This window comes from Corvus kubaryi, unplaced genomic scaffold, assembly GCF_017639235.1.
Source record: "Corvus kubaryi isolate FWS band 111438036 unplaced genomic scaffold, C.kubaryi_AGA036_p1.0 split1-37374, whole genome shotgun sequence".
Classification (NCBI taxonomy): domain Eukaryota; kingdom Metazoa; phylum Chordata; class Aves; order Passeriformes; family Corvidae; genus Corvus; species Corvus kubaryi.
The window spans coordinates 3,903,678-3,925,127 of record NW_024582079.1 but is presented as its reverse complement, the minus strand read 5'-3'; the positions used below and the strand labels follow the sequence as shown (position 1 = coordinate 3,925,127).

Here is a 21,450-nt window from a genome sequence, read left to right as displayed (position 1 = left end):
TTTGGTGTTATGTTGGGAAAATATTTTTTTTTCACTCTGTTCCCCTGCTGGTTTGGGCAGAGTATGAAGGAAAATAATTTTGTGAATTGGGGTTTGGAAGTTGAAGGCCAAGAATTAGTGGTTTTTTTTTTTTAGAATTCATCTGGATGTTACAAAATGTCATGATTATCAAAGAATGGTGTTCACAGCCATTTGCAGGTATTTGGACACTTCCAAATGTTTCATGTTGAGCACCCCAGTACTGAAATATCCCAGAGAAATCAGTAGTTATGAAAGGTCTTTGCTCCCACGAAACTTATGTCCAAAGCTGTGAATCATCTCAGTGATAACAGTCTCAAGATTAAAGTTTTGTTTAGGTGAAAATTTTCCACAAAACTGTCATTTAGAATATTCAGTTTAGAAAACTTCACAAATAATGAACTCATCTTGTCACTGAACTGAGAGAGGATTGGTGTGAGCATTCAAGTCTCTGTCTGCCAAGTGTTTCCTCAGAAAAATGAGTATTTGACAAAGCTCCTCCACATCCAAGGAAATGAGTTAATAGCATAAACCAGAGTACTGATGCAGAAAATGGAGCCCACCAGGGTGGGATGTTTGGAGTGGCTATTCTAATCTGGTTTGCTATTTGAAAGCTACTAATGTTTAGTAGTAAAAAATAAAAATAAGCTACTAATAATTAATAGTGGAATGAAGAAAGGCTTTGTGTTTGGCCCAAATCCAGAGTACAAGATTTTTGGGAGTGTATGGCATTGCAAAAAGTGTGCTTTCATTAAAGCCAGTAGTACAACTTCATAAAGTGTTTTTTAAAATCTTAGCCCAAACTGTTTGCTGAGCATAACCAGAAAGCTTTGTGTGTCACAATTAGTCCTTTCTGCTTTCCACCTTCATTCCATGAATTTATAGTTCTCTTTGTGACAAAACAAATCCTTAGCGTGAAAATGACTGTAATATAAGCAGTGCTGGTTTATGACCTCACTGAGCAAAGCGAAAGGGCTTCGGAAGTTTATTAAAAAGATCAAGAATAAAGTTTTATGAAAACCTTGTCAGAAATTCAGAAGTTTAAACTTAATTCTCAAAAGTAATTCAAACATTTAGATGTGCAAGACACAACGGCCACAGCGAAATGTTTAACGAGGTGCTGCCCTTCATGATGTGAATGTTTAGGATTTTCTGAACTTCTGATCCATTTTTTGTGAGGCAAGTGGTCACCCAAGAACGTAGGTATCCCTATTTGGAGATTCTTGGACCTAAAGCCAAACTCTCAAAGCACCAAGGTGCCTAAAGCTGCAGGTCGGTGTTTAGTGGGATTCTTAAAACTCTGGCGACAGAATTTCTATGCCTGTCTGCCAGGCGCTTTGAAAATTCCATTCGTTGCTTACTGCAACCACTGGATTGGTGGATGCTCCCAAAAATCTGGTCCCAAGTACTGCAGGAACCTGTGTGCTGTTTGGTGTACTACTGTTGAAGTGCCTGTTAGCACTGGGAGTGTAAGGCAGTTCAGAATTAATTATGTTTGGTTAATACCATATCATTATGGTTTTGTAGCAGCTTTCTCAGAGGTTCTGTATCTATCCCATGAAAAAGCAAAGTGCTTTTCCCACAGAGGTCCCTTCTGTGTTGTGAAATGGCACCAGAGTGCTGGATCTCTCCCCTGCTGCTGGTGGCTGAACAGACAGCTCATGTTGCTGTTTCCTGAAAAGCCGGCTTGCATATGGAATTCATAGGTTTGGTGTTACCTGATCCATGCCCAGAGGGAAGGCTAGCACTCGGAGCAAATTCTGCCTGACCACAGCACTGCTTGTCTTTCCAGCTGCAGCATTATGCAGTTCATGGGTTGGGTTTGAAGTCACAGCACTTTCCTGCAGGATGTTCATGTGAGAGCATCACTCAACTCCGTGGGATCTTTGAGGAGAACAAGAGGGGAGGAAAGAAATACTTCTGACCATGTTTGGCTCTCTGAGACACTGAAAGGTAAAGCTACTGTGATTAGGGGCCCTTTGGGGAAAATTACTCTTTTCCTGGGATGATGGTGAGTGCTGCCTGATCCTGAAGGTGATGGTGAGTGCTGCCTCCTCCTTCAGCCCTGAGCCTGAGCAGAGGTGCCTGCACAAAAGCCCAGAGTCAGGTCCCTGCTCAGTATCAGCTGCCAAATATTTTTTATGAGGTTGCTTCTGGCTGCTCCCTACCTATGATATCGTCTTGCCGAGATCCCTTGGTACTTTCCTGAGCCAGCACGGAACTCCCTGGGTCTCCAGGCTTCCAGAGGTGTCTTCCCATTTCTGCTTATTGTACAGCAGAAAGAGGACCCTAATTTAGGCAGACTTACTCACCCAGCCAGAGCTGGAGTCTGACATTTGACAGGCTGCAATGCCTGAGGTAGGTGGTCTGAATGCGGCCCTAAATAAATAAATAAAAACCTAGCATGACTTTATCAGAGACATTGAAAGAACAACTTCTCTAAGCATTTGTAGGCTCGAGTCCAAAGTATTCACTCAGATTTTCAGCGTGCTGGTTTTATGTGGTGTCATTGCTGGACAGATACTATGAACTATAAATATAATTTTATGCTTATGTTTTTGCAAGTAAAGCCTACATGGCTGTGAGGGGGTGCCTGACCCTGCACTTGGAGCAGCACAAAGAACAGAGGAAGGAACAGTCTGAAAGACACAGCACAGCAGAGACAAGGGGGTCTCAGTCTGTGCAATGCAGTCGTGGCTGCTGCTTGAAATGCAGTGCAGGTTATGTCGCCTCCACCACTGTCCCACTGCCATCACAAACAGGGGCTGAGGATTATATTGCATTGCTGAATCTACTAACAATAATAAAAAGATTATTTTTACTATTATTATTCATTATCTAATAATAATATAACAATAATAATTAATTTGCATATCCACCCTTTCCATCCCAGCTCTTCATTAGTTCACAGTGTATTTCTGGCCAGGACAGAAATTTAGTTAAACCTTCTGATCACTGGGATGCTTTTCCTGCAGGAGAGCCAGATTCCCTACCTTTCCCCTTGGCCCAGGGCCTGGAAACCCGAGGCCGTGCATCAGACCTTGGTCCCTCTGTTGGCAGCTCTACATAACCTGTCACAGAGACAGCCCAAGCACAATTTTTGCACATGATGAATATGGATCTTTGCTGCATCTGGCAGGCTGCAACAATGAGTGCAGGAGACTGTCATTAATAGATAATAAAAGCAGAAAGAAACATTAATGGGAATAAGCTTTTCTTTTACTGGGAGTGATTATTACTTTTTTGTTCTTGGGCTGTGACTAGATTGAGCTGCAAAGAGCAGCTACCAGTGCTGTGTGCACGCATGTGTTTTGTTGCTGGCTGTTTTATAATCTGAAATATTTAACCATGACATCTTCAAAGTGCGACTGTGTCATACATCCTCATACACTAATAGATTTCAAAGATGAAGAGCCTTGCTGCTTTATGTTTAGTCATGCCTTCATCTATAAATTTATGGCAGTATTATGGTTCAATGAATTGAACAAGTCCCAGAACAACAACAAAAATGCTCTTTTGTTTGAATTTAGATATAGCGCACTTTGTTCTTCAAACGAGTAATAAAACCAGTATGTTTCTTTAGTGGTAAACTTGGGGGTAACTTCGTCTCACATTACTAATTAAGCACTCAGGGAGCTGTGTGTGCACATGTATGTGTGGGGGGGGGGGGGGGGGAACACGGGGGCTTTCAGTCGTGGTGTTGAGCATAGGCTGAGCATTCATATTCCGATAGCGATAGGCAAACCTCCCAGAGCAGATGGAGCAGAGTTCAGCACAAAGGTTTAATCCTATCAGGATGATTCCTGTATGGCCATCTGGATAATCCGGTGCACAAATTCAGTGCCTGTTAAAAGTACAACGTAGGCCAAGATTAGCGTCACAGATTTTCCACCAGACTTGTTCATATTTGACTTTATGATTCTCAGACTCCAGAAAATTGCATTAGAGAGCCTGTGATTTGTGAGAGAAATCAGATGAGGAATAAGAACTCTTAGGGTACTTGAATTTCCCTTGAAGAAACTGGATTACAGGCACTCCCTGTCCCTGGCAGAACTGCTTTGTGTTTCTGCATGGGTTGTTCTTGTTTCTGAAAGACGATTACTGCGAGCTCTCTGTTGTGGGCAGACTTTCTCAATTCTGCTGAGCAAAGAGACCCCAGCTAAAAATTAGTATTACTTGGATCTTGTTTTTATCAGGAAAATAAATTCGTTGTTTGCTGTAATATCCATCTCAGGTGGATTTCTGATTGTTGCGCTGTGTAATGTAGTGGGGAGGGGTTAATTTGAGGGATGTGGGGTTCTGTTTTTTCCTTTGTGATAGTGAAAGATGTAATAAAATGTAGTTGATACTAGTATTTAGTTTGGCAGTGAGAATTTAGACATAGATTGAACTCTGTGTTTCATCTAGAATAGTTTCTGTATATCACTGATTAAACCTTGTGGTGTGGTGTGGCCATAATGTACCAGTGGATCCTGGAGCATCAAGGCTCAGCCCTGTTGTGCTCTGGATGCTCTTACACCTTACAGGATTTTATCTGGTCCTGTGTTCTGACTCTAGGGAGATTTACTATGAGGGATTTACTGTTTTGTTAAGTTACTGATGGAAAATGAAAGTGAGAAAACAGGACCAGGGTTGGTGGTAAAACAAACCAGGAATTTGGAAATTGCACCCACCTGCCCTTCTGTTAGGTTGGGTTCAGCAAAGCAATAAAGCAGAGGGTTAACATTTAGCAAATATAGAATTCTTTGTCGGATCACGAAGGACCAGTCAGTTAAATTAAGTATATTTTGGAGTATGCAAGCTATGCAGTGATGTTTGTTTTGACAAACTTTTAGGGCTGATTTATAGTACACATTTTGGGCTTCCATTTGCAAGGTTGTCTCCATCCTCACCCAGAAATTGCATCAGTACAACTATTTTTAAACTTGAGTGCACTTAACCAGATGCAGTCTCCTTTCTGGACATGCCTATTGTTTTTAAAATAGTCATAGTGACTTAGCTGGGCTCCATAACTTCATCAGGGAAGTTGATAGTGGAAAGCCACTGAAATTGAAATGGGACAGGCAGATAGGATTTTTTTTCCACTGTTTTATTAACAGAACTTTTAGAGCACATACTCAGATACAACAATCCCATCCTTGTGTCACACCTCAGTCCCCTACATGGTGTTTGTTGCCTTTGCCTATCACACACTGTTCCTGCACCTTTGCAAGTGGCACCATGGGGTGGAGGAAGGAGTAAAGGAATAGAGATGCAATAATTTGGGCTAAAGCCCTGCTGAATGGTAAAGCATTTATCTCGCTTGGAGGTCAAAATGTATCTGTGCATTCCTGGGGTAGCAGAGCAGTCGCTGCTTTGGTGGTGGGGTCTGAGCACATGTATCCAGTTGTGGAGCTGGAGGTGCTGCCAATATTTGAAAGGCCCTGTGCAATATTCTTGGATGTCTGATCCAGTGTGTGCATCCCTGTGCACCTGAGCTGCTCAAGAGCACAGGGAGTGCTGAAGCTGAGGGGCTGCACCAGTTTAGGCAGGGAGCAACGTTTGACCAAAGCCACCCACAGCAGTTTCTTCATGCTGACTTAAAATGAAAGCCCTGCAATTCTGCAGAAAAAAAAAAAGAATGTAAAAATTCTAGCTTAAAGCCTGTGCAAAATTTCCTAGGAATGAAAAAATCAGAGCAGCACATCAAAAAATTCACAATAAAGTTGTTAGCCTTCTTGAAATATGTATATTTAGAGGGAGTGCAGATATATATTTCAAGAATAATAATACATGTATTGTTTATATATATTTTAATGTTTAGGCTGAACTTAATTTAACATAATTTTAAGTGGGTTTGCAACATTGCATTTTTCTTGGGGAATTTATTATTTGCCAAACAAAGATGGCAGACCTCTCTTTGGAGGCCAAGTTTTTACTGACTTGCAGGGAGATATTAAGGACTCTGACTGTTTTATTAATTTTTGGAAAGCAGGAGGTAGGTCCTAAAGTAAAACAAAAAAATAACCCAAATAAGCAAAGAAACTCCCAGAACTTCCTCTGTGATGTGAAAGGGTTTATGAGAATGAATGAAAATACATTTCTTGCAATCATACAGGGATAACTAAATTATTATTTTATGGAAATGTTGTAAATAAAATAAGGAGCAGATTTTTGTTGTAACAGGTCTCTCATTATTCTGGATTGCCTCCTTTTTCCATGCAGTCATTTTTCAGGCACTGATCAACAACTGAGAGCTTTGGAAATCATTAAGAAAAGAGAAACAGAGAGAACTCCATGAAATGTAACTTTGCTAGCTGAGGCATCAGGATAAAAGAGAAACACTGGTTTAAGTATTGATTGTAGGTGGAGTATTATCCCAGGTAATTTACATTTTCATTTCCCATTAATGGGAACCGAGCATCCAAAATGTTCAGCAGAAAATCAACGCCAAGACCTTTAATTTCACTACTGGAAAACAGAAATAAAGGCAACCTTCCCTTCCCTTCCCTTCCCTTCCCTTCCCTTCCCTTCCCTTCCCCCAACCTGGAGGGATTGCACGGTGCGTGTATTTTTGGTTCAGTGATTTCACCCAGTGCAGATGTCATGAAGGACCGGGAGGAGGTTGCCATTTTTGGCAGGGTGCTGTAATCTTTAAGGCTTGCATATGCTAACCCCAAAAATCGAGGTGCCGTGAAGGAGAGGGCTGGGGAAGGGGGAGCAGGGCATCACATCCTCGTGCCTGTGTTGCACAAAGCTGCATGAGTTATCTGCTCGAGAGGGAAACCTCTGCTACCCTGTTTCCTGCACAGCAGCTGCTCATTGTCCGCAGAGAATGGGAGACAGAGCCGGCTTGATACGCAAAAGGAAAGCAGGAAGATCATCACTTCACCGAGATAAGCAGCAAACACATTGTTTAGCTCAAGAGTGAAGATTTAATGCTCCAGTAAAATATATAAAAGCTCTGCCACATTCTCTTTCCCTGAAGTGTCCATGACTAACCCTTTGGGCTGGTCCTGAGGACTTTTCCCCATCCAGGCTGGTTTCATAAACTTCAGCTGCTTTCAGCTGCTTGTGCTGGATGCAGCTCCAGCAATAGCCCACAACCATTCCCTGGGCAGACAGAATTTTTGGGGTTCACCCTCTCAGCACACTCAGAGCAGTGAGCAGATTGACAATTCCTGCTTCTCAGGAATGAGGGTATTATTTAGGGGAAAACAAAACCATCCAAACCCCAAACAATCTCCCCCTCAATGAAACAGGCCAGCTCAACTCCTTAAAAATTATTTGGCTCATTCTTTCAAATTGGAAAAAAATCCCAGAATTATTACTGAATCCTGAGGCTAAGGTGTTGGCATTGCTGTGTCGGCTGTGCTGCTGCTGGTCCTTGTGTGAGGCTGGGTGAGCCTTGCCCTGCACAGGGGGGTCCACACGTGACCCAAGGCTGTTTTGAAATGGGAAGCCCCAGTTCTGTATCCACTGCCCAGATCTTGGGAGCTTTTCACAGGACACTACCCAGCTACCTTTAAAAAGCGAGTTACTTATCCTGCAACTTCTTCAGCAGGGTTTTTAATCACCTATTTGAGTGGTTTGTTGAATCACAACTTCAATAAGTCATGGTTTTGAGTGCTTAAAACTGATTTGTGAAAAATCAGTAGTTTAGCGAAAGCGTTTAATGGGTTGCAGGATCAGACCCATAAACTGTGGGGTTAATCTGTGGCTCATTTATTTATTTAGCCCGGAATTAGGTTTTACCCAGGGAAAAAAAAGGGGAAAATTAAATTAAATTCCAGATATTTTCAGTACTTCCTCTAAGATGAGACATAAATTCCCTGTTCCTCTTAATTCCCAGTTTTAACTGCCTTTATGCAAGTGTCCTTGCGTGTCACAATACTCTTAGAGAAAGAAAAATAAAAACGTGTGCCCTATCATTTAAACTCCTGTTGTGATGCAGCAACTGTTGTCAAGAGCCTCATCTATGGAATAATAGAAGATGAAACCACACTTCATGATAAAAACTGCAGGCGAGGTCATTCTTACAGTCACCAGCACAAACTGGATATTAATCATAGAGCAAATACATTTCAGAAGCTAAATAAGAGCAGTCCCAGAGCCCTGCTGATAGCTGTGCATCCCACTAATTCACCTCAGTGAACATTTACCTCTAAGCTCAATTAACCCTTATTCCAAGGCCACCCATAAACTTTGTGGTAAATATGTTTTTTTTCCCTCTGGCCTCTGTTTTCTATCAGTGGAACAGATCATTTCTGTTGGAGGATAAAAAGCTATCTCTGTTTAGAAATGCAGGTCCCTAATTAAGAGTATGAAATGTCCAGTGTGTGGTTGTGAGGAGCTGGAGTTGGTAGATTATTGATTCTGTAAATTCAGATGCTCCTGAGGGCATCTGTTATTGCTTCTGTCATCAGGTGTTGTTTGAGGCAGGTAGAAATGCTCAGGAGGCAGGTGGGTGGTGGTGTGGGGGAGAGGAATTTCCTACTGCAATTGCCTGCACACTAAGTTAGTTGTTAGACGTGTACAAGAAGTTAAGAGGAGACATTAATGCTGTTGTTTAGTTATTATTATTATTGTTATTAGTATTATTAGTACTGTTATTATTCTCCCTGCCAAGCATTGTTCAGAGGCAAATTGGAAATGTGGTAATTAGGCCCTGACTGGTAGTGTAGTACTTGTGTCCTGAGCCAAAGTTCAACGCCCTGAAATGAAATTTAAACCAATTAATCTGTTAGATTTTTATCGCTTGTCCGTGTTTTCTCAGCAATTCCCTCAGCACGTGGCCTTTGATCAACTCTCATACAAAAGCTAAAATGTGTGCCTGCTGCTAGCAAGATGGGGCTGACATTAACATGGCACTCATAAAACAATCAGAGCAGTGAAGCCCTTAAACAGACAGGGCAGAGTAATATTTAATAAAAGCGCACACATAATCTTCAGAATTAGCATTTTGTGCCTTGCAGTACCTTTGGGAGAAGAGCTTTTATTTGTGGAGTGATCATTATTATAACAAAGAAGAGCTACCTAATAATTTCCACTTTAACTCTGCAATATGCCATGAGCATTTCTGAACCATTATGCTAAACTGTGGCGGGGTAATCATTTTATTGTCACAGTTTGAGGGAAGAAAAATCCCCTGTATATCAGTAGCTGTGAGGTGTGGGAACACAGGAACACACCGACACATGCAGCACACAACAAAAAACTTTTCCTATTTTGCTCCCCATCTGCTGGAGTTGGTACCTGCCATCCTTTGTATGGGAGGTGATAAGATTTTAATAATGTGTACTCTGAGAAAAAGATAAAGATTTCATAAGAGCGTTGTTTCCCTCGGAGTCATTAAGGCTTTGCTCATAAATCCTTAACATTTATCAATAGAGACCTTAGCTTTGAAGTCAGTGGCAGAATTCCCATTGGCCTCCATAAGTTTGGGATTGCAGTGCCTGCCTCTGACATCTCTATCTGTGAGCTTGGACTGCAGGAGCAGCACGATGGGACTTGTCAGAGGTGGGCACTGATTTGCCCTGATATTATGCAAAGAAGGAGAGCAGCTCATTAAGGCTCAGAACCATTAGGTTGTTTGAGCCAGTGGAGGATGTGGCCACATCACCTTCAGTGAGGAGCTGCAAGGTCCTGCTGCAGCTGGAGGGGGATGTTTGGTTTTTCCTCAACCCAACTGTTCTGAAAAAACACGAGTGTGACATGCTCACACCAAAGAGTGTGAAAATCCTGTCTGACAGCTGGCTACCAAACTCTTCAGGTTCTTGCTGTAGTTGGCTTCCCGTTGTTCATTCAACAACAACAACAGAAAAGTTCATATATGTAGGAATGAGCAATTATTCTTTCTTTTGTTATAATTCTTCCCTGGACTTAAAGTCTGTTCATGTTATCAATCAGGGACACTCCACTGCCCTGATGAGGACCGGTCTAAAGTCCTTCACTGTATTTTGTTACCAGAGAAGCTTCAGATTTTGACTAAAAACTCTTCTTCTACAGAAAAAGATGAATTTTAAGTAACTTTTTTTTCTATTTGTTTTAAAAACACCATTTCAGAAATGATGCTTTGGGGTTACAGAAGGGCATGAGAAGTGATAATATTTTGAAACAAAACATCTTGTTTTTCTTGGAGGTATTGAAAAGTGTTATAATTCCAGATAGAGATTCTGGAAATTTGCATTCTGAAAAAAAAGAAAAAAAAGAAAAAAAAAAATTCTATATTTTGGTTTGTCTTCTGACCAAAACAAAATGTAGAAAAATCAAGGCCTCCAGTGAAAAGATTATTCTGCCTAGCTCTGTTTTCCTAGGGTTGCACAGAAGTAAACACCTTCCAGACAGTGCTTTGAAAGTTGCCAAGTGATTAAGAGCAGAAGTATGAAGAGCTGAGGGCCTGAGCTGGCCAGATATTTGTACCAGGGGCATAAATAGAGCTGAGGTCACTGCCTTGCCCCCCTCCCAGTGTTACCTGTGGTGATGCTACAAACGGGACCCGATTCCATCCTCCTTGGTGCTCCAAGCAAAGAGCCTGGGAAGGGCAAAGTTTTAGACAGACCAATGTCCTGAATGACACCGGTTGTTGCAAATATGTCATAGTATAAACATGTTTTGTGCCCTCAAAAACAGGTAGCAGTCTGGATGCCTCCCTCAGCACGTCTTCCTTGGGATGCAGCCCTTCAGGGCCACTTCCCTGGCTGGGCAGCACCTCCTGCAGCCCTTCCAATCTTTATGGGCACTTGCACTTTAAAACAAGAGAAGCTGTGTGGGGAAAGCTGGGGAGTCCCTCTGGTTTTTGTGACCTGGGAAAAGAATGCCCTGAAGTCTTTTGGGAATGCACAGTGCTCTCACTCCATCTCAGGCTGTGCCTGCAAAGGGCACCATCCTGCCCTGCTTATTAAACCACCAAGTCCCGACTTTTTATCCTCAGAGGAGATGTCCTGGGCTATTGCCAGCAGTTTTGATGAGGCACTGATTCAGCACAATTTCTACATATTTAAATAAAATGACACATGCTCACAGTGGCTTTGCAGGTGAGAGTGTCCCAGTGAAGAGCTCACAGCCCCAGTTCAGCACAGAGCCCTGAGTGTCTGCCTCAGTCCCCCTGGCTGCCATGGATGGGACTTGGCACGTGTTTGGTGTGAAGTAAATACATGTATAAAATATTGGACTCAAATACATGTGGCAGCACAGGGCAGCACCTTGAACCTCTGAGTGCAACGTAGGGGCCACAGAGAACATCAGAACATAAATAGCAAGAACTTTTCTGTGGGGTGCTGTAACTGCCCAACAGTATCTTGCATTCATTGTAAAGATTACTTGAATCTATAATTTTCAATTGTAGAATCATTTATGTTGGAAAAAACCTCAAAGATCGAGTCCAACTGTAAACCCAGCACTGCCAAGCCCACCAGTAAACCATGTCCCCAAGTGCCACATCTACATGGCTTTTAAATCCCTCCGGGGATGGTGACTCAACCACTTCCCTGGGCAGCCTCTTCCAGTGCTTGACAACCCTTTCAGCAAAGCCTGCATATGTTTTCTGTTAATGGCTTATGGTCTCAAATAGTTTTTATTCACTGGTATTTAGGAAAAAAATGTTGCTTGTAGTCTTTAAGAAAAGTAGCTCGTTCTCTGACACATGGGAAACTGATTATCTCTGGGTTTTATTGTGGGGGGTTTGTGTCCACAATCAACTGGGAATACTGGAAAGGGTGTAATTTGGAAGTGATTTTAATTTTTATTTATGAAAAAGTTCGATTCTGTGAAAGGGCTAGATGGAATTTTGAAAAGCTGCTTTCACTGTAAATCTGTTGCTGTGAGCTTGGCTGAAGGGAAAGCATTTGCTTTTGGACATCACAGTGGTTTTTATGCACAGTTTTATGCAAGTAACTTGAATCCAAATTAAACATATTGAAGTTACTTCTGTGTGCGCGCTACGTTTTCGTGACGGTAATGTCAGGATGTTTCTTTTGTTAGCTCATGTAAAAGTTAATGGCTGTGCTCTGTCAAGTTTGGAGTAGGGTAATGATTTTTTTTTCTGCCTGTTTGTGTTTTTCCCTGGAGCTGGCATCCCCAGCAGCTTAAGTAGTGGAAAAGTTTGTGCCTGACAAACTTTTGTAGGTATGGCCGGGGTCTGTTTGCTCCCCATCCATGCCTGCCACCAGCAGTGGTGTGAGCCTGGGGCAGTGCTCACAGAAACTGAGCTGCTGAGGGTGACTCAACTGCTCCCTTTCCAGCTCCCTCCTGCTTCCCAGCTCCCCACCTGCCCACCCTGCCCAGGGGCTGGGGGGAAGGAGCTTCCCAGCAGCCACACTGACTCCTGCAATTAGCTCCAACCAACCAGAACTTCACTAAGGAGTCATAAAGATGCATGGGGTCTCTTTAGCACTTTATGTCTGGAGCATTTTGAATTAGGCTTCTGTGAATGAATTAATTTTCTGTCTTTGCAATTAGCAGAATTTAGGACAGGGGCTGTGCCTCATTAAGTAACTCATGACACTGCCCCATTGAGTGGCAAGGGTGTTATCCTGGATGGTGCTAACACATGGGTGGCTTTAATATCCCTGTCTTCCTAGTAAATCCTTACCTGAGGAAGTGCCTGAGTGCTCTTCCTTGAGTACATCATCAAATACTCAAAGTTACAAACCAAATTAACAGCTTAATCAGCCTTTCCATCAAGTAGCAGTTCACAGCCAAATGCCAGCAACCCTGAAAGGGGGCAGTGGCAGCCCTTCCTGAGTTTGCAGTGCAGCCTCTTCCCTCTGGGTTCATATCTACAGGAAAGAATTGTTCTTTCCAACTCCGAGGTTGGCTGGTGGAGTTATGCTGCTCCTTGAACCTGTTTTTCATGAGTAATGAAATTGTTGAGGTTCCTTCTTTATTAAAATGTTCTCTAATGTTGTCTAATGCCATATTCTCACCTGATGCTGTATCAGCAAGGAAAAGTTGGTGGCATTTTGGGTGAAGTTGCTTCTTTCCGTCAACCGATGTGACCACCCTGAGCCTCCACAGCAGAGAGTTACCCAGGGCTTTTTGCCTAATTCAGGTTATTTTTACAGTAATGTTATTTCTGTTGCTTCAGCACAGTTAAATTCTGAGGTGCTGCAGAAGAGGAGAATCAATATGTGAATGTTTATACTGCCCCAGCCCACCAATATTTGAGCTGCTTCTGCTTACATAGTCTTAAACCAGAAGCTCTTGGTCCAAGATTTGAGCAGCACTTGAGTTTTCAACATCCTCTCAGAGGCTCTGAGTAGATACAATGCCAAGAAAGTGGCTGTGAGACTCCATGGATATGGCAAAACGTGTTGCACACATATCTTGTTTTTCCTGTAGATGCAATACAACTGGAATGACTGGATGGCAGCTGTGGGTTTTGCTTGTGGGGTGTTGGTTTTTTTTTGCAGTAGCCAAAGCATTAATCAGAGCAGGATAGTTTAATACTGAACAACCTGGGTCTGATTGCAGAATAGTTAAAGAAATGCTGAGGGTTACACCCTTTTTTATTTTGCCAATATTTTCCATAATATTTATGGGAGTTTCCTTGGTGAGTTTGGGTTCTGATGGATAATAAAGCAAGCTTACTGGAGATTGTTTTATTAACTCAGGTCTTGAACATTTCATATACAATAAAAAAAGGGATGTGTCCTGGTTTCCAATTGGTCTCTGCCCATCATGCTGTGATTTGTTTTGTTCATGTAGGATTAAAAAAATTTTTTTTTTTCAATGCAGATAATAAAACCAAACAGAAATTAATTGAGGAAAAAAATGCTTCCAAATATAGAGTTTGAGGTCGTGCACATGTACTAGAAAGAGCATGATTGCTGAAATCTTTGTGTTAGTAAGGGGGGATAGGAAAGCTTTTATTTTATTTTTCTCATGTCTTCTATCATTAAAATCCAGTTCTAACAGCAGAATACTTCTCTTTTTCATGTGTGTTGAAAAGCAGCTACACCATGTATCAAAGCCATCAGTCCAAGTGAAGGATGGACTACAGGAGGTGCCACTGTCATCATCATAGGAGACAATTTCTTTGATGGGTTACAGGTCATATTCGGCACCATGCTGGTTTGGAGTGAGGTAGGTGTTGTCTGAACGCTAATGTCTAATAGCTTTGTCTCCTTGCAGCCAGCCTGTCCTTTCTCTGTGCCACATGCTAAATCAGCAACAAATGTTGAGACACGAATCCTTGCCTCACTCAGTTTTATGAAAATAATTAGTCAAATTTACCTGTGGCAGGAATGCATTATAGCCAGGGGAATTTGCATCTCCTCTCGCTGGCTCAGAATTTAGCTCAGTGGGTTTTATTCCAAGGAAAGGGGAGGATAAATGCCTGTGTGAATAATTCTGCGTTTAGCGCTACAATAGCTAAGGGCCCATAGGAAACAAGCGTTTAGGTGATCCTGCTTTCCAGGGAAACTGGCTGCTGGTAGCTGCAGCTCAATGAGGTGGAGATTGCAGAAATTCAGCACCTCTGAATAACATATCCCTAAAGTCTGGATACTTAGCATAAGTATCATTTTCATAGCAGCAACCAAATGCACCGTGTTGTATCCACAGTAGACTCCTCATACCTAGCAGGCGCCCCTGTAGTTTCACAGGAACCCTTTCGTTATTTCTTATCCATTTTTCTGCTGTTGTTATTCCTCTCAGCTCCTTAAAACCTGTCTTTTCCCAGCACATAATTAATCATGGAGCCTGATATTCCCCAAAAACCTGTGGAAAGTTAAAACCCAGGCAGCATTGCCCCCATGGCCATGGCCAGGGTTGTAGAAGCCATGGCAGAGTTCCCCACTGGCACAGGGAGGCAGCTCCAGGGAAAGGAACATCTTGAACTTAGGGTTTTCCAAAAACATTTTGGGGGTTTAATAAGAAATTGTCATTTTCATTATTTTAATACTGAAAAAAGCCCCAGCCTCCCTGAAATATCTGTGCAACGCTTCCAATGGCGAGAGGATCTCCTTTACCTTATATCCTGTAAATATTAAATAAACACTGTAGCCTAATTTATATCCACCACATTCCCCCTACTGATTCCACTGCACATATGGCAGCATTTTTTCCATGTGAAGAGTATTCTCTAATGTCCTTCACTGTTCTCTCTCTCTCTCTCTCTCATCCTTCCACTTGAGGACAAGTGTGGATGAAAGGGCATTCCAGAAAAGGAGAGATAGTAAATGAGCCCTATTCTGAAGCCCTTATGTGATCATGAAAGTGCCCCCTGGGCCCAGTGTAAGCATTTTGTGTGTTAGTATTGAAGCCATTATGGCTGCAGACGTTTTACAGGGAAAGGTGAAGGGGCTGGGAGGAAAGTGCTCTGATTTTGGTGCTGCAGAATTGGATCTTTCATTATAAATCTTGATTCTATTTATTAGTGGAAGCCATTAATTTTCAATTTCTAATGTCAGGAGACTGAGTGCTGGTCAAAACATTGTTGCTGATGGTTGCAAGGCCTTGTCATGAAATTAATAATATTAGAGGGGGTCCAGACCGAAGCCAGTCTGCTGCTGCTGGGAATTCTGCAATGGGCTGCAAGCTGGTGTTGAGGAAAACTCTTTCACTGTCTCTCCCTTACAGAATTGCTTCTCATTTCATAACCTATGAGAGCAGTCAAAAATCATATAGGAGAAAAGAACATTCTTTCTAAAAGAAGGAGACAAACATGGTAAACAAGTGCAGAAATGCATGAGCTGTCTGAGTGATCCCTAAATAATAGTGATCTATAAATCAAATTACACATACGCGCCACCTATGAAGTACAAAATAAGTTCTTTCATTTGCCTTCCCATTTCTAAAAATGTCTAGAGCATTTTCAGTACCCAAGAAGAATATTTTTGTTTTACTTTAATAGAGTATAAAATTGAACTGTCAATCCTCTGAATTTGACTCCATTTCAAAACTGGAGCAGGCTCATCCTGAGTTGCCAGTAAGGCCCAGTTATGAGCAAACTTGGCCGAGTTATTTTGTCATTGAATTCTGGACGAATTTTAAAGTTCATCCTGTTGTTTCATGGATCCAAAGAAAACATCGTTTTAACTGGGCTGCAGAAAATCCCAAACAAAACCAGATAGGCAGAGACTAAAGAAAAAGAGTGAGTCTTGCAGAGCATTTTCATTTGGATTTTTCTAGCTTCAGTTTCAGCTATAATTGCAGGTGGTTTGGGGGTTGAAGTCTAATATTGAAATTAAGCATCATTTTGCTACAGACTTTGCATGGGACCTTGGGCAAATCGTATAATCTACTTAAAGTTCAATTCCCTTTCTCTAAAACAGTAATAAGATTAGTCACCTTCTTTGGAGAGGTGCTGTGGAGATAATTATCGTAAAGGTCCTATATTACTCAGACTTTATTATAGCAAAATCCACGTAAATACCTGAGCTGCATGGATATTTAAAATATAAATCCTACCCCAGCTCAGAAGTAAAGTTAAAAGACAAAAAAAAAAAAAAGTTCCTTTTAAGAGTGAATTTGTTGCTGTCAAAAAGCATGTTATAAATAATTTGAAATGTAAATAATATATTTTTAATTTATTTTACATGTATTCAAGTTTTGTAATTGAAATATTTATATGCTTGAAATGGAGTTGACTGTGTTAAAAAAAGGAGGTTTAAAATGGTTTCTGAAACACGTATTTATTATTTAAACATATATTTTAGCTGTAAACACTCTAACATAATTGCAACCTTTCTCAGCCAGGGAGAACTAAATAAAAACTTAATTTGTCACATTAATTTTGTGCAGAAATGCAGATACCCTAAGCCAGTAGGTTCAATTAATCCTTACCTCCCATATTACTTTATAAAAATGACTTTAAAAGCCCTTGGTATTTTTAGAATAAAGCAGAATGGGCCATCTAATGCCTTTTTTTCCAAGGGGCTTTCGTAACCGACAAACAAACAGTGCTGGTCTATCGGGTGCACATGCTGGATGTGCTCAGACAACTCCCAGCAAACATTCTGTGTGCCAGACAGGCTCTGCTGGCAGTGCACACACACACACAGAGCTGGAATTTGGGGGGTTTCACCCAGGTTCTGTGCCCCTGCGTGGTCGCAAATATTCCAAATCGCCACTGCTGATAAGAACCCTCGGTTGTTTCTCTCTCCTGTTGGGGTGCTGAGACTCTCAGAGTCGACTTTCAGGGCAAATACATGATTGTGAAGACAAAATTAGTTTCTTATAAATATTCCACCATATTTGCTTAAAATGAACTATTTCTTCAAACACTTTCCTGCCAAGAACATTCCTGCAGCTGTACAGAGTCAGCTGGAAACAACTTTTTCTTTTATATTAAGAAAAGATGAAGCACTCAAACATCTTTTTCCTTTTCTTTTTTTTTGGGTTTTTTTTTTTTTACCTTTGTACAGCACAAAAACAGGGGGTGATTTTTTGGTTTGGTGGTTTGTTGTTTTTTTGCTTCTTTTTTTTTTTGCTGCTGCTGAATCAAATTCTGTGACACAGTTTTTTATTTTGCTTTTTATGTTTGTTATTGATTTTGGAAGTCTCTGTTTTTGAATGCTTATTTTGGAGCTCTGACTCATTTTTAAAAAATGAGTAGGCACCCTCTTTTTGCAAACCAAGGCTTATTAAACAGCATCTGGATGCCCAGAATTGAGGCATACAAAGTTATTGGTCGTTTTTTAAAATATAGGTACCTTAAGGGTTCTGTTCTCACTGAAAGCTGTCATTACCTTCAGTTGGTGGGATTTTTCTTCATTCCTGTCCTAATGGTCCTCTTCACACAGAGTCAAAGTCAAATTTATGACTGATTGTCACCATTTCCCTAACCACAAACCAGAGCTCAAGCATGCAAAAATAAACTAGTGACTCAGATTAATGACATCTCCTTATAAAATGTCACTTTTAAAAAAAGAAAGTAACCTGGCACTCTGAAGAGTGTGAAATGATGCTGTATCACACAAGAATGCCTAGAATATATTAGCAAACCACAGAAAGAGGCTTGTTGTACACACTCAGCCCAAATGTGTTTTGGATTTTGAAGGCCAGGCACCGCCCACTATTCTGAAGATCCCTAATTCAGGTTTTAGTGCAACCCACTGCATGTCCCAGGTGACATGTAAGAATTTACATCAAACAGCAAATGCAGTTGCTAAGTATCAGGCCAATTCACTTGAAAACCCCTTGGGAGAAAGGTCCAGTTACTAATTTCATGTCCTGCTCCATTTCTCAATTTGCTAAATGCTGGAATGGAGGAGGAAGATGGATCTGGGATTTCGGCTGGTGGGTTCACGTCCAAATCACAGGTTAATGTCTTGCTCAAGATTTACGTTTAAAAAATTTATTCAGAAGGGCAAATAACTCCTATTTAGGAATTCTTGGTTCCTGGCATGTATGGTTGTTTTGATGTCTGTCATCTACCAAGAGTTCCCAGCTGAGGTGAGGACACACTGGCCCTGCTGGTTCACACAGGGAGCTCATCTACCTCAGTGTCTTGTGTTTGTCACTGGGCGAGGACAGATGCCTAAAAACAACAGGGTCATCATGTCGTGATGCTTCCCCAAAACGCTTTACCGGTCTCCAGATACTCAGGGCTCAGAGGCATCCAGAAGTGGTGTCCTTACTTTTAATATCCCTGGATGGTAATAGCTGACCTGTTCCAGATGCTTTGCATATAAAGATGAGGCAGATTATGCCTTGAAGAAGGTACAGGCTATGTCGGTGTGAAGGAAAAAACATCCAGGGAAAGGTGGAGTGGGTTCCCAACATTAGGCCTCAGGCTGACAGTGTTGACAGGAAAGCATCCCACAATCCTGGAGTTATAGAAGGCAGGGGCAGATCTGCTTTTGTTGTGGGTGGGCTTGGAATGCCCAGACAAGTGCAGCACCAGTTGGGTCATTTGGATTGCAAACCAATCTGGACAATTTGGAGAGCTGGTCCCAGTCCATAGTGCAGATCCTGGCAGAGCTGCAGAACCAGAATTTGAGACCAAAGGTGGAAGGTTTTGATGTGCAAAGGAACATTGCTTGTCCCTTAAAGCCAATCTTCTGATATGAGAGCAATGTAGGGAACTCCTGGTGCATAACCAAGCTGGCCAGGAGACCTGAAGGCTGACCCTGAGCAAAGGCCCCCCTGGCTCAGCACTGAATCCCTGCCAGTGGTCAACGACAGATGTGACAGAGAAATAGCAAAAGGAAAAGGCCCATGGATTCTCCTGGTATACCTCCCAAGCTTTAGTTGTAGGGAAGAGAGGAATAAAATACATCCTGAGCGTCCTAAACCATAGGACTTCAGACATAATGTTCACCCTTTGGGAATGTGTGGGCGACATTATTGTATATTTGTGGTTTTAAACACAGTTAAACTTATTTACTTCAGAGCACAAAGGAAAACCAAACTGTTTGTGGAGAATAAACCAGGAAACTTGCTTAACTCTCCCCAGCTCTCTGTAACAATGGACCATAAATAGGTCAGACATTTCTTGGGAAACAGGGAAGATGAGTATTGGAAAATGCCACAAATTATATTTAAAGAACATTAAAGTGGTGACAGACCAGTAAATGCTGGGAAATTCAAAGATCCAACCAGAAGCTGCCTGTACAGAATGGGGGTGAGGGATGCAAGGCTCATGCTGATGTAGTAAGATGAGCGTGTTAACCTTTACTACTAAAATCCTTGGCTGTTTTTACAAATATTTTCTCCCAAAAATATCATAATTTTTTTCTCATCTTGCCATTTCACCCAGTTAACCAGAACCACTCGAGGATGGGATTTATCTCAGTTATGTTTGGCTGCCTACAGTTGAGCAAGTAGTCTAAACTTGTTGTGTTGGTTCAGTGGGGAAGGGTCAAAGCTTCCAGAGAGTGGCTCATCCCAATGTGAGAAGTGTCTGAAGCACTAGAAATCAATTGCTGCTTGGCACTGCCTTCGGCCTCTGCTGCCTTTTGAGGGTGTGCAGAGAATTGGCCTGGACTTTTAGGCTTTGGTCAGCTCAATTGTAAGACAACTCGTTTTAAGTAAAAGCATTCCTTGGAAGTTTGGGGTTTGGTTTTGGGTTTTGTTTTACTCCTGTTAATTTTTTTTTTCCAATTGATAGAGTGAGCAATTTAGAAAAAAGGGCAGGTTTCTTTTCAAAGTAAGTTTCTAAACCACACGATTCCAAAGCAGAGCCTGAAAACATACTTTTGGAGCTCCCAAACAAAAAGATATCAACCCCTACATGATAATTTCTAAAATGACATGTGGCTTCTGACTTCTGTGGATCTGAATAGCTTTTGGAGCAGTTGATGCTGGTAGTTTTGGTTTTAACGTTCAACTTGATTTAATATTAATTTTCTTATTTTAAATATGGAGAGCTCCCTACTGTGTGTGCCATTTTCCTCTGTAGCACAGATGGCTCTCAGACAGATATTACTCTCCTTCTGTGCTCTTTTTTTAGTCCTGTGCCCTAAACAAAGAATTGGATGAAAGTCTGGGTTTTTTTGCTAGGACCTTACTACAATGCTGAAACATTTGGTTCCTAGTAAAAATAAGAATAAAATAAGCTTTTTATTATATAAAAAAATCTGTTGAAATTTATTCCTCAATCCAGGACATGATTTAACCAAGAGCATAGAGCAGTTGTCTGCATGGGGTGCTCACGCTTTGCTCACTGTCAAGCCAGGTTATGGTCTTGGTTTTATTTGCCTCTCTAGAGGTGTGTTAATGTGCCACAGCCAGAGAAGGATTATCCATGTGCCAGAGCAGTATCTTGGTTGTTGGACACAATCATGTCACCTTTTCTATGGACCTCTTTTTACTGTTTTTTTCTGAGGGAGCGCGAGTGAGAAGAGGACATTTTGGTGATGGGGAGGACAATGCTGTAGTTTCTGAGAGCAGCAGAGATTTGAGATAATCTGCTATGAATTAGTGAACTCCTAGATGGCTCTGCTAATAATTTCAGGGACCACATTTTAAATTCAGTCCAGAATCCTGAAAGAGCAAAAATGGTCTAGAGCCTGGAAAGTGCAGCACTGACCCACCCCAACCTTTGTCCCAAGAGGATCAGAATCCCCAGCCAAAATAAAAAGAAAGTTAAGTTTATCTACTTACTTCTGTGTAAATCTGCACCTGAAGAAGCCCTCTCAGACATGTGTCAGTCATTGCAGTGAAAGCAGACTGGAAGTGATGGTTAGATGGTTTTATTTGCTACATCTTTTTTGAGTGCTCTCATAATTTTCAAGGAAAGATCCAGCATCCTTTAGAAGCCAAGCTTTGCATTTCCACAGGAATCAGTTAGACCTCCACAAAATGAAAAGAAAATTAAAGCAGCAGCACGGGGTGCTTTTCCAACGTACAGATATCAGGTGGGGACTAGAGTATTTAAAACCCTGGGCTTGTGCTGTGCCATGTTCACACGTGTGACCACGTGTCATTTATGAATCTGTTGTGTTGGACACTGTCATGACCCCAGAATTTATCCAAGCAAACGTGGGAATCCTGCTGCTGTAAGCT

At 41.6% G+C, this 21,450-nt stretch overlaps 1 protein-coding gene across 9 annotated transcripts in view; it reads left to right on the top strand.

The window, feature by feature from the left end:
• LOC121657806 (transcription factor COE1) overlaps window positions 1-21,450 on the top strand; it is a 270,761-nt gene that overhangs the window by 187,177 nt on the left and 62,134 nt on the right. For 5 of the 9 annotated variants that reach the window (XM_042013922.1, XM_042013918.1, XM_042013915.1 and 2 more), the window contains exon 9: window positions 13,949-14,082. In XM_042013922.1, the coding sequence (XP_041869856.1) occupies window positions 13,949-14,082 (134 nt within the window). The remainder of the gene's footprint in view (window positions 1-13,948; window positions 14,083-21,450) is intronic. The other 4 variants (XM_042013919.1, XM_042013917.1, XM_042013923.1 and 1 more) reach the window with 1 other exon arrangement.